The sequence below is a fragment of the Citrus clementina genome, unplaced genomic scaffold (assembly GCF_000493195.1).
Source record: "Citrus clementina cultivar Clemenules unplaced genomic scaffold, Citrus_clementina_v1.0 scaffold_9, whole genome shotgun sequence".
NCBI lineage: Eukaryota > Viridiplantae > Streptophyta > Magnoliopsida > Sapindales > Rutaceae > Citrus > Citrus x clementina.
In genome coordinates, this window is record NW_006261964.1 from 2,861,359 (window position 1) to 2,874,326 (window position 12,968).

At 34.3% G+C, this 12,968-nt stretch overlaps 2 protein-coding genes across 2 annotated transcripts; one reads left to right on the top strand and one right to left on the bottom strand.

Moving 5' to 3' along the window:
* Nucleotides 1-2,675: 2,675 nt before the first annotated feature.
* LOC18033471 (endo-1,3;1,4-beta-D-glucanase) lies at nucleotides 2,676-4,621 on the bottom strand. The gene is made up of 7 exons (XM_006419733.2): nucleotides 4,383-4,621; nucleotides 4,231-4,252; nucleotides 3,858-3,987; nucleotides 3,655-3,745; nucleotides 3,452-3,541; nucleotides 3,286-3,386; nucleotides 2,676-3,026 (listed from the first exon to the last, which is right to left on the bottom strand). Exons 1-7 carry the CDS (start codon nucleotides 4,540-4,542, stop codon nucleotides 2,877-2,879), a joined length of 744 nt encoding a protein of 247 aa, XP_006419796.1. The 5' UTR covers nucleotides 4,543-4,621; the 3' UTR covers nucleotides 2,676-2,876.
* An 820-nt stretch (nucleotides 4,622-5,441) lies between these two features.
* On the top strand, nucleotides 5,442-10,394 carry LOC18032705 (ribonucleoside-diphosphate reductase small chain A). Its single transcript, XM_006419735.2, has 10 exons — nucleotides 5,442-5,834; nucleotides 6,447-6,607; nucleotides 6,897-6,945; nucleotides 7,073-7,199; nucleotides 7,879-7,944; nucleotides 8,062-8,178; nucleotides 8,375-8,537; nucleotides 8,626-8,696; nucleotides 9,396-9,534; nucleotides 9,934-10,394. Exons 1-9 carry the CDS (start codon nucleotides 5,657-5,659, stop codon nucleotides 9,508-9,510), a joined length of 1,047 nt encoding a protein of 348 aa, XP_006419798.1. The 5' UTR covers nucleotides 5,442-5,656; the 3' UTR covers nucleotides 9,511-9,534; nucleotides 9,934-10,394.
* The last annotated feature ends 2,574 nt before the right edge of the window (nucleotides 10,395-12,968 follow it).

Genomic DNA, 12,968 nt, shown 5'->3' on the forward strand with positions numbered 1-12,968 from the left:
ATGACATGTGTACTTGACTTTAGATTTGATGTATCTCATATGTAGAACCGACCCGAACATAGTTCGGGTCGGTTCGGGTCGGGTCAATAATTCGGGTTATGTTCGGGTTGGATCGGGTTGGATTTAAATTGGGTTGGATTGAGTTCGGGTCAATTCGGGTCAGTTCGGGTCAGTTCGGGTCAATTCGAGTCAGTTCGGGTCGGTTGAAATCGGGTCAATTCGGGTCGGGTCTATTCGGGTCAATTCGGGTCAAATTCGGTTAATACAATTTTGAGCTCTTTTTTTTCCTATTATTGTAGTTTTTATGAAAGTTTTAAGACATTTTTCTTAATTGTAGTCATTTTTACTAATTTTCAACTAAAAAAAGAAAAGAAAATGTTATTATTAATTCAAAAATCAAAACACATAAATATTATTAACATAATCCATAAACAAAAATTAGTAATTTCAATTCAAGTTGTTCATGCTCCATAAACAAAAAGTAAGAAATTCATGATACTTAATTTTAATATAATATATAATATCCAATTACCCATTCCCCATAATAAATAATATGATATTATTTGTCTATCTATATCTTATTTTTTATTATAAATTAAATCTTTTAATTTCAAGTTCAAGTTACTTGTACTTAACAACTTAACGGATGATTAACATATAATATAATATTAATTGAATTTATTAATTTGTTTAGGGTTGAAAGCTTGAAGCTACTGCACAAGTACACATAATTACATAACATAAACACATTATAATTATAAAACATATACAACATAATACTTAATTTTAATATTTAATCTACCTAATGTACTAATTTATTCATAAAAAAATTAATTATTAATTATTGTTAACAATTATTAACAATGATCAATTAATATTATTTCAATTATTAACTATTATTAACAATTATTAACAATTATCAATTATCAATTAACAAAACCCACCAATCGACAATTCCTTTTTATATATGAAAAAAAATAATTTCTGATGAGCTCAATAATTAATAAAATTTCCTTGATTTTATTACTAATATTTATAAATACATAATTCGTTCATTACAATAATTAAATAATAAACAATTACTAAATTACATAATAAACTATTTAGCATATATAATTAATTAATTATATAGTGTATATATACCATGAAACGAAACAGGAAACACTTAGGAAACGGGTCAAAAGGTTGAAGGCTTGAAGCTTGAAAGTGGAAGGTGGAAACCGGAAAGCTTCAAAATCGGGTTCGGGTGGAGAGGATTCGGCCTTCAAGCAGCAGATCGGTGGCCACGGCTCACGGCTGGACGGACGGGATTTCACTTGGCAGCAGATCGCGGCTTCACTTGGGAGTTGGCAGCAGCAGATCTCGGAGATGCGGGCGGCTCACGACTCACGGCTGGACGGGTTTGACTTGGCAGCAGCTGGTCGCGACTTCACTTGGCAGCAACAGATCGTGATTTCAGCAGTTGGCAGCAACAGATCGCGTCTTGTGGTGGCTGGTTGCAGACTTGCGGGTTGCGGGTTGCGGCTGCCTTGTTCAGTTGTTTCATTGTTTGTGTTTGTGTTTGTGATTTGTGAAGTTGTGGCTGACAGGCAGCTGTTTCATTGTTTGTGTTTGTGTTTGTGATTTGTGAAGTTGTGGCTGACAGGCAGCGTGTGTGCTGTGCACTTGCAGCGTGAGCTTGTGGCTTCTATAGTTCTATGTGTGCAGCAGCGTATGTGACTATGTGTGTGTGGCTCAGTGGCTGGCAGCTTGTGTCTATGTGTGCAGCAGCGTATGTGACTATGTGTGTGTGGCTCAGTGGCTGGCAGCTTGTGACTTCTGTTCTAGTGTTCTGTGTGTGTGCTGTGCAGCAGCATGACAAATTCAAATTTGTTTCCCGTGACAAATTTCTTTCTTTGTTTCTTTCTCATCCTCTCTCGGTCTCTCCCCTTTTTGTTTTTTTTTTCTTTTCCTCCAAAAAGAAATTGTTCTGTTCTTAAACAATTTGTCAAATGCTCGAAATTTATCAATTGCTTGGCGTTGGGTAGATGATAAGATCTCTTTTGAATGATTAAATTGGACAAAAACAGAAAAGGGTGAGGATTGCTTCAGTCATCATTGCACTTGCAAAATGCCATCTAAGGCAACTTTATTTTCTTTATTAAAATTTAAAATGTCTCTGAGAAGAATTTTGACAGAATGGCTGCTAACTTTTTGGATTGGTTATTGGTGTGATTCGATTGCTGTTGGAGAATGGAGAGGGAAATATGCTCAATAAGGAGTACAGACACATGCCAGAAATCAAAATTTTTTTTTTTTTGGGAACCCGATCGGGTATTCGGATCGGGTCGGGTTTGACCCGAACCGATCACAACCCGATCGGGTTTGTAAGTTTCAATCCGATCGGGTTTCAATCCCGACCCGATCCGACCCGAACCCGAAATTTATCGGGTCGGGTCGGGTCGGGTCGGGTCGGATCGGGTAAAATGCCCACCCCTACAGTCCTATGAGTCCATGTCTAAGATCAAATATCTTGTTGAGTATAAGTGGTCTCGGTTTCAAATCTCCTTATAAATAGAGAGGGAATCTGATTTTACCATCTTGCTACTACTGAAAAAATGTTGGGTGTGCCATATAATTTATTTTTATATATATAAGTATATTATAACCAAATTAATTATCATATAAAATATAATTAAATGTATAAACATAAGATCTATATAAATATTGCTCTGTGATATTACAAGCTACTTATGATGTAAAGCTTTGAAAGCTTGAAATACATAGCAGGTTCTAGCCACTGAAGCAAATGATGCTAATAACATCATGAAATTATGGAGGATGATAAGCCATTATTGTGGTCTCATTTCTTACAAGTGCAATACCCAACCGAAAGTTTATTCGTCTCTCTTGACATACTTGGTTAACCAATTTATCATGTCTTCATGTGCCTCTTCTGCACTCTTGACGGCAAATTCGTCTTCAACATTGTACCTCACCGTCCATCCATGAGATACACGAGGGTATATTTTCACAAGGCAGTCATTCTGCAATTAGTAATCACAAAGTCAACTGTAAGGTTGGATATGGAAAGCTTAAACAGCAAATCAAGAGTCTTTTGAATTCTTTGGGTTGGACTCCCCATTTATCATTGAAAGATGTAGTTCTATTTGCATTAAAGCAAATCAGGGTCTCATCACATGCCAAGGAATCCGGAATGTACAATAAATAAAATTTTCAGATGCCCAAAATCTGAGATTTTGATGGGACAATATATATCAAGTTTTGTTTTTAAGGTTCTCTAACCTTCAGTTTTGCAGATAATATTTCTCCAAAACGTTTCAGATCTTCTGGTGGGGAAACGTGATCAATCTCAGCTCCCAAAATAGCAACTGGAACTTTAATCTCTGAAACAAACAACAGTTTGTCAGTGGCAATCACATAGGGTAAGCCTGGGATGTTTCAAATTTACCATTTATATCATCGACTGTGATGGCACCAGGATGCAACACAACAGCAGCCTGAATATCATGAGAACTTGCCAATTTTGCAGCTACAACGCCTGATACAAATATGCAAGCAATGAAATCATGTTATCTAATTTGATCATTCTAGATTCCCAAAACCAGAACATCTTAAAGAGAAAAGTAAAAGAAGAGAGCGACAGAAGCTCACCTCCCCAGCAAAAACCTGCTGCCCCTATGGCAGATACACCTTTACTTTTCAAAGCAGCAATTACTGATTTGGCATCTACATAACCTTTGTCCTATAAGGAAAAAAATTATTAATCAAGCTTAATTCAGTTTAAGGAAGGCTACAATAAGCCCTTTTATTCTCACATACATGCACAAATTGTACCAATACGGTAACAAACTAACCGTGTTATGAATTTTTCTCCAGGCCTCTCGATCAAACTGAGGGTTGTTCAGATCAACAATAGGGTCGCCATAAAAGAAATCAGGAGCCACAACTAAGAATCCAGCACCGGCAACTTTGTCGGCAAGTTTCCTGCATACATATAGCAAGAAGTGGGCACACTTATAATCCAATGAACCAGAAACTACTGATCTGTGCAAGCATAAATAATTTTAAAAGATTTATACTAAGCTTACAGAGTTGAGATATAAAATTCGTATCCCGATTGATGTGGACATTTGAACTTGTCAATTAATGATAATTAACAGATTCAACTAAAACCTAGGAGACACATCACGAATAGAGATATAAACCGAAGCTACTTCAATAACATACCTGAAAAGAGGAGCTTCATACCCTGCAAAGTTCCAAGAGAATGTATTAAAAATAATATCCCACTTCAAAAATTATTTAATCAAATGACTCTAAGTATTAGATGATGACTAAGTGGGGAAAATATTGAAGAAGCAAAGATTATGGGTTGTTACCAAAAACGTCAGAAATGAGAAGAATAGCAGACTTGGAATCTGGAGGACCAGACCCGGTCACATAAGTGTTGAGGCCACCGAGTTGCTGTACAGTCCCAGCTCCACAACCCGAACCCGGGCTCAGCTTTGGTGGGTTCTCAAAGCACTGTGAGCCTGACATATTCAAACCCAAATTCGATAATGGAATTAACTGTATTACCTTCGGAAGAAATGGAGGGAATCTGATTATGCACTGGAGAGTGGAGAGAATATATAATTAATTGAGTTGGAAGGGAGCTGAGCTTGGCAATCAACGATTTAACGTCACTGCTTTCGTCAAATGAGGTTGTAATTTTCAGCCCAATTCGACCCAAATGTTGGGCCCATATTACATCTCAAGTCCATGCTAACGTTGCTGCATGATTCTGCCTGACATAAATAATTTTCATTCCCAATCACAAATCCTTTGATTATTACCTTTTTTTTTTTTCCCCTTTAGCATGTAAAATGTGATTCAAGCGACATAAAAACAAAATGCAATTTAAATGATTAATAAGTAAGTTGAGATCGGGGTGAATGAATCCTAATTCTAGAAATGTAAAGAAATTTTGAACAAGAAAAATTGTGTGGTACATGAAAGTCGGAATTGACTGTTTTTATCTATTTATCACATCTAATTCATAAAGTTATTACACGGCATGTTTTTCAGCAAAATTTATACAAATTTATATTTGTAGATTTATACTAAAATCTCATAATTTCAAATATCTAATAAATAATAAATTAGCAATACTATATTTTATTTTATTTTTAAAGTTAGTTCATTTAATCTAAGTCAACTTTCATGTACCAAAGTGCCCTAGGGCACTTTTGTAGTTGCATGTTTAATTTAAACATAATCATGCAAAATAATTTTAAGGTAGGTATTATCACGTACAATGAATGAATTTTAGAATAGATAATACAATTAATTAATTCGTTTACGATACATGTAATTGAATTTAATCAAGTCACTAATAATAGTTTTGTTTTTTAAAATAGCTGTATACTGCGCGATAAGGAGGGGAGTTTTAACTTTTAATAACATCATAGCCAAAGTCACTCAACAAACTGCCAAAGCAGAGGCAGGGAAACGAAAGGCATGATCGTTTATCAGTCACTAACGATTTTGCTATCCATCAACAATTGAAATTCTGTCCACTTGCTCTCTCTAACAAGAAGAGGTTTTTGCAGGGTTTTATTACTTTTCTTTCTCTTCTCGCCACAAATAACAAAAACAGAACTTGTGAGGAAAAATGGGTTCCTTGAAAAACGAAACAGAGAATGAAGTAAACCAACGTGAGCAGGGAGAACAAGAACAGGAAGACCAAGAGCCAATATTAATGGAGCAAAACCAGAGGTTTTGTATGTTCCCCATAAGGTACAAGCAAGTTTGGGAGATGTACAAGAAGGCTCAAGCCAGTTTCTGGACCGGTAGTTTCTCTTTTTCTTTATCTTTAACTGTCTGTTAACCGTCTCAGCCCCTTTTTTTCTTTTTTCTTTCTTCTTTTTTTATTGTTCTCTTGTTGATATTTGGCCTTGTCTTAGCATTTGTTTATGGGGGTATCTTTTTGTTTTTATCAAATACGAATTGAATCGTGTGTTTAGCGAGTCCATGTTTATTCGTGAATGTAGTTACTTTGTGTTGTCTTTCCATTGTTGGTGAGTTTTATTGGGGATGTGCTTTATATGTTTTTTGTTTTTCGTCAATTTTGTAAATTTTATGATTAGACCTTACACTTGAATAATGCTCTTTGAGAATTGGAGTATGTTTGTCTATGTGCTGCAAAATGGTTCTTTAATTTTTTTTTCCCCTAATATTATGGTTATTTTGAAATATTTTTGGAAAATTTTTTATTTCTCTCTGTTAAGATTTGATGTAGGCATGAATTCTTATTTAATTGGCCAATATGTGTTTGTGGACCTGGATTGGGGATACTTTTGTCTTGTGCTCTTAGTAACTGATTCGTTTATAAATGTGTATGTTTATTCTTCACCTATTTGCTTTTTCCCTACCATAAGTTCTGATCTGTTGTGGGTTTACAGCCGAGGAGGTTGATCTTTCCCAGGATGTACAGCACTGGGAACGACTATTGGATTCTGAGAAACACTTTATAAGCCATGTGTTGGCATTCTTTGCTGCTTCTGATGGGATTGTTTTGGAAAATTTGGCTGCAAGGTTCCTAAATGACATTCAAATTCCAGAGGTGATGTTTTAGTCTTTTCTCCAATCTGATTTTCTCACAATACCATTTGAGGCTTGGTTTTCTGCTTGGTCAATCTTGTTAGTGACTATCTGAGTAGTGACCATTGCTGCTTTTAGTATTCTTTTTCTTACTTTTGCATCTTTGCAACCCTTTTAGTCACTATTGCTGGTAAATATGATATAGACATGGGAAAAGAAAGAAAGATGCTAAGTTCTTTGGTGTTGGTCAGTTGCGTCTTCTTTTTCCTCCAATTTCATTAATCTAATCTTAAGGCTTTTCAATGTCTCAGGCTCGAGCATTTTATGGATTTCAAATAGCAATGGAGAATATTCATTCTGGTAGAGCTTTCTATATTATGTTTCATGATTTTCCTTTATTACTTGTTTTATGCTTCATGTGTTATAATATTACTCATTTTATTACTAATTATCATAATTGGTGGTACTTTATGCCACTTCTTGTCAGAGATGTACAGCTTGCTTCTGGAGACATACATCAAAGACTCAAAAGAGAAGCATAGATTGTTTAATGCAATTGAAAACATTCCCTGTGTGGCTCAGAAGGCTAAATGGGCTCTGGATTGGATTCATAGGTACTGCTGCAGGACTATCTTTTTAGCTTGGAAATCATACATAAGTGAAAAATAAAAAGAATTTCTATGGAGTTTTGTCATTATTCAAATATTGTTGAAAGTTTTGTTCCTATAGCAATCGAAAACCATCCTTGAGATGCTCCAAGGGTTAGGTATCATTGTCTTATCTTCCCTAAACACATTATTAAATGTGATTTTAAACTCAAGGCATATTGACCTAATTTGTCATCATTTACTCTTCTTTTGTTCCTGTTTCAATGAGTTTTCCAAGATACATGGTTAATTATGATTTTCTTGATTATTAGTTGGCATGTGCACGTTTTCTTATTAAATTTACGATGCTTCCAGATTTTACTTTATTGGCAATAGGCTCGGTGGATCTCTCAGAAGCAAAGCTATCTTTGAAACTCTTTTTGAACTATCCTACCACTCCTTGTGCAAAGGCCTTATGTCCTACAGGAGAAATATTGAAAATTTAATGGGGTTTAGATTATTAACACTTCAAGAATAGATGAACTTATGATTTAATCCCTTCTGCATATGTTCTTACCTTGTGTCATAACTATGCTCAACTCATAGCTTCCTCCTCTTACATACTGCACTGTAACTTCATTTTTACTTGGCTCTGCAAAAGTTGATGCAAAGGGAGGTCTGTCATCTCATTGTGCCCCATGTGCAGTTCCAACTCATTTGCAGAGAGACTTGTAGGTTTTGCTTGTGTTGAAGGAATCTTCTTTTCAGGAAGGTAATGCTCTTTAAGCATCATGTCCAATGTAATGAGCTTGTATGTTATGCTCATGTGTTGAAGTTTATGCTATATATCATATTTAATTCTCTTTGTTACATTCACTTGTATTCTCAGCTTTTGTGCCATATTCTGGCTTAAAAAGAGGGGACTGATGCCAGGTTTGACGTTCTCAAACGAGCTTATATCTAGAGATGAGGGGCTTCACTGTGACTTTGCTTGCCTTCTTTACAGGTGAATATTTCATGTTGTACATTTATTTTCTTTTATTTGGTCTTGGATGCTTATCCATTGTTAAGAACACTTCTTTACCAGGTGCTTTCGTGCTACTATTTCCTATTTGGTTGAATTCATTGACTAAATCTTGGATTCCTTCAAAGTATTGGAGATGGAAAATTATTGAAAGTGTATTTATTGTGGTTGCAAACAGCTTGTTGCGGAAGCGACTTCATTGGCAAAAAGTTCATCACATGGTTCATGAAGCTGTGGATATTGAAACTCAGTTTGTGTGTGAGGCCCTCCCTTGTGCACTGATTGGCATGAATTCAAGTTTGATGAGCCAGTACATTAAGTTTGTTGCTGATCGCCTGTTGGTACATATCCATCAATGCTCACTTTTTATAATTGCATGTGCAAAAGGAATAGCACGAGCTGTTCTCTTTTTTCCTTTTCTACTTTCAGGTTGCATTAGGGTGCCAGAGGAAGTACAATGTGGAAAATCCTTTTGACTGGATGGAATTTATATCTTTGCAGTGAGTACCAATGAACATGCAGTTTCCATTTTGTTGTCTTTCCCCCTTCTCCTTATATCATAGGATGTTTGATTGAACTTTTGCAAGCTAATTACCCACATCTGAGTCTTTTATTTATACTTAAAAATTCCCAATAAATATTAAAACAGTAAAAAACCCCAATAAATAGCCTTTGAGGAGGTATCAATGGCAGGACTTGGGAGATTAGACTTTTGTTCCAAACCTTTTGACTTAAGCACTCTTCACCATCCTTAACATAATATAATAAGAATTTTATTATGTTTGATGAGTTTCAATGATGAGTAATTGGAGGGACCCATCGGATTTGATTCCCCTCATGTATCAGCAGTTTTCATGTTTACGAAACGTGGTCCTTTCTAGAGGTCTGGAACCATAGGTTACATCACATTGTTTAAATCTTCACGTTGAAAATCTGTAGCGTGTGAATAATGGTTACAAGGCCCATTTCCGTGAGAGTTGGAAGACATATTGGAAACAAGTTGAAAAAAATCAAACTTTGAATTTTTATGTTAAGACTTTAGAGCCAACAATTTCTTGATACTTGTTCTTGAGCTGCCTTGACTCACAAACTAGATAGTGAATCAAGTCTGGTATTTCAAACCAGATAGGGTATCCATCCTTGTGTTCTCTTATTATAATGTATTTTCCCAAGCATTTGTTTTCTGTTTGACTTTGCAGGGGAAAGGCTAACTTCTTTGAGAGAAGGGTGGGTGATTATCAGAAAGCTTCTGTTATGTCAAGCCTTCAAAATGGCGAGAAAAGCTTCGTCTTCAAGATGGATGAAGACTTCTAGTCAACATTTTGTTGCCTCCCTCTAGTAAGTATTCATGTGCTCAAGCGGGCAATTTAGGTTTTGTACTATGCATTATATTAATATTTTGACCATTTATGGACTCCTGCAGTAGATGCGAAATTAAACTGGTACATTATAAATTCATATTGACCTTCTTTAAACTCAGATTTATGTACATTTTTTTAATTTGATGTTCACTGCTATATTTTGTTTGCTAACATTATTGGACGTCTCAATCATAAGGTAAAATGTATCTATAATTTACAATATATAATTTCTAGGTGGAACGTCTAGATCATCGTTGCTTTTACTTTACTCTTGCGTAATATTTGTTTAGAATGAAAATGAATTTGAATATAGAGATTTCGTCCCCGTGCTTTTGTCCTTGCAAATATTTTGAAATATATTTTTGCATCCTAGCAGTTTGGAGTAGTTGGCAATAAGATGCAACCAGTGTACCCAATTAGCGCCTTGACATTTTGGTGAAGAGATCAAAGAATCATGACTTGGATTTGGATTATGATCAATCCGCACTCGCTATGAGTGGGAAGTAGAAAGCTGGCTTCATTTCAACTCTGATGCGCTTTCTCCGGCGGATTAGCTCGTGTTTTATCAAAGCTGCTGAGAATTTGAAAGTCAAAAAGATCTAGTGGTTGAGACTCTTTGAACCTACCCAGAACTGGTAAAAACTCCATTATATATTGCTAATAATGGGCATGTATCAGAAAATCTGCAAAATTTCATACAAGCTAGAAATGGAAAACTAAAATCAGCAGAATGAGGCACAAGAATTGGTCACGAGGCTTTACTGTAAAGCATCAAACTCTCATGGGCCTAGCACGGGCCATCAGCTGATAATTTGATTGCCTTGTGCTGTCCTGTTACCTGCTTGGTACATGTGTCCCTCCCACGCCGTGTCTCATATAGCCACAATATTTGGACCCGATAATTAACAGGTAAGCCGCCAAGTATCAGCATTTTATCACCCCAAAACGAAAAATAAAAAAACAAAACAAAAACTTGGTTTCGTCATCATGTCCACAGTGCAGCCATGATTGCTTCTCTTGGCCGTCTTGATATCAGCTGGCAGGTCATTTTCTTGAGTGACACGTTCAATATACGATTTAGCTTATTCACATTTTAAAAGTTGCCAACGTGCAAACTACATAACTATTTAAAGGTGCGTTCCACACATATATATTAAAATTATTTTTTATAATTATTAATATCTTAAAGTTTTATGTTTTGTTTTTATTAAAATTATTGTTTAATTTTTAAATAAAAATAAAATTACTAATTGGTGGTCTCGATAGTTAAAATTTTCCAGTTGTTGATGTCATTTTTGGTACCATTAGAGCTCTCTTCTTTAGGGCTACTCAATGGTACAAAGTTTACCAATAATAGTGCTTTCGTTCGTTGTAAATCCCCAGTCGAAATTTTGGAATTCAAAACTCTAACAATAAATCTATGGTGAAATAAAGCTCTGTTGCCAGTAATACTTAAACACCTGCGTAGATCTTATAATGAGAGTTTCAATGGCATCAAAATGAACATTAACGAACGTAAAAATTGGTAGCTAATGGCGGCCCTTACGGTGGTTGGATATGGCTTCTATTAACCACATGTTTTTAATTTAATAATTAACGAAAATAAATAAAGACATGATTTAATGAAGTGTAATGTTATTTACGATCTAAAAATTACTTTGAATACTCTATTACTTTGTACATTTATCTACTAAATTTAAAAAATTAAGTTTTATTTTGTACATTCCTTAAAATTCCAAAAAAGTTCCTTACTTAAAATTATTTAAAATATTTATCTTTATTTAATCAAAATACCAATAAAATTGCACAATATAGCATTCTTTTTTTCATAAATAAATAAATATATATATATATATATATATATATATATATATATATATTCAAGTTGAAAATAATATTTTTTTCACAAAATTTTATTTATAATTAGTTTTATTTAATTTAACAAAAATGTTCAATATTGGAAACGTGCACCCAAAAAGTAACTTGCAATCGATCGAGAACCTGATGGCAACAAGAGAAGAAGGACGAAGAAGAAGTTGAATAGATTTAAGACATTTTAATTTTTTTTTATTTTTTTAAATTGGGGAAAAATCAATTTTTTATTGTACTTTATTTTACTTTTTAAAAAATTAAAAAGGTCACACGGTTCTAGTTAAAATCTTTCAAAATAATTATTTTTCACCTTGTTCAACTAAGTATTGTGTAAATGTTGGATTTAATTTTTTTTATGGTTTTATATGTTAAATAATGGGTGTATTATAATAGGTGGTCATAGTAATTATATTATATTAGTTCATAATAAATTATCATTAATAGTAATTCATATAATAAATATTTTTTGTAATGAATTATTTTATTGAAATAAGAGCGTTCACAATAATTTTTAAAGTACAAATAGCTATGGAGGCGGATTAACTTAAAAATTTAATGTGATAAAAATGATCCTTCAAACGTTAGATAACATTAGCTTAACAAAAAATAATATTCCAATATTATGCCATGCAGTGCTCTAAACATTACCTAAAGGCACTCTTTAACATACCTCTCAATACAAGCACCAATACTTATCAACATCAGTGACATACAGATTTTTGGATCATAAGTTCTTTACATCAATTAATTAAATCATTTATTTTTCTCTTTTCTTTACATCTCATCGAACTCAACAACTTTCTAACAAGATTTAACCAGATGGTGCAAGTACTAAGAATGACATAACGATCTCACCTAACTCACCTTCTTGTAATCATAAGATCCATTAGCCACCGTAAAAGCCATTGGCTCATACACTCTCAACTAACAGCTAAGGAAAGTTTTTATCAGTCCCAAAATTAATTACTGATTAACTTTTAATAGCCAATAAGCTGATCCCTCTTCTTTGCATGATTCAAAGTTTTACTTATTGTAGCGAAATCTCACCAATCTGAATTGAACACTCACAATCTTCTGCTAAAAGATCAATCAAAACTTGCTTGAGGGTAATTAAAGTTGATTGATGTAAGTGGTTTGACACTCTCACTCTTTAAGAGAGGTCAAAATTTAAGTCTCGCTCTCGTATAAAATTGCCACTTTAACTAATATTTTATTCTTTATGGGCCGATCCAGTATGAACGGAGATTAATCTAAATTATAATAAAAATTTAAAAATATCTCATGTAATTAAAGTCTATTCAAGATCATCTCATGATTCAAACAAACAAATTAAAAAAAAAAAAGCTTGCTTGAGGGTATTATTATTTTCCTTTCTTTTGGTAGGATAGTTGAACCACACCTGACACTAGATGACATAATTAAGGCAGCGAAGATAGAGATGGATCCAAAGCAATCACTTTCAAATCAACAGCGCTAATGATATTAGCCACTGGTGCTTCATCCACCTACCCAGCGTCAGTTAGGCTGAAGAGAGAGAAG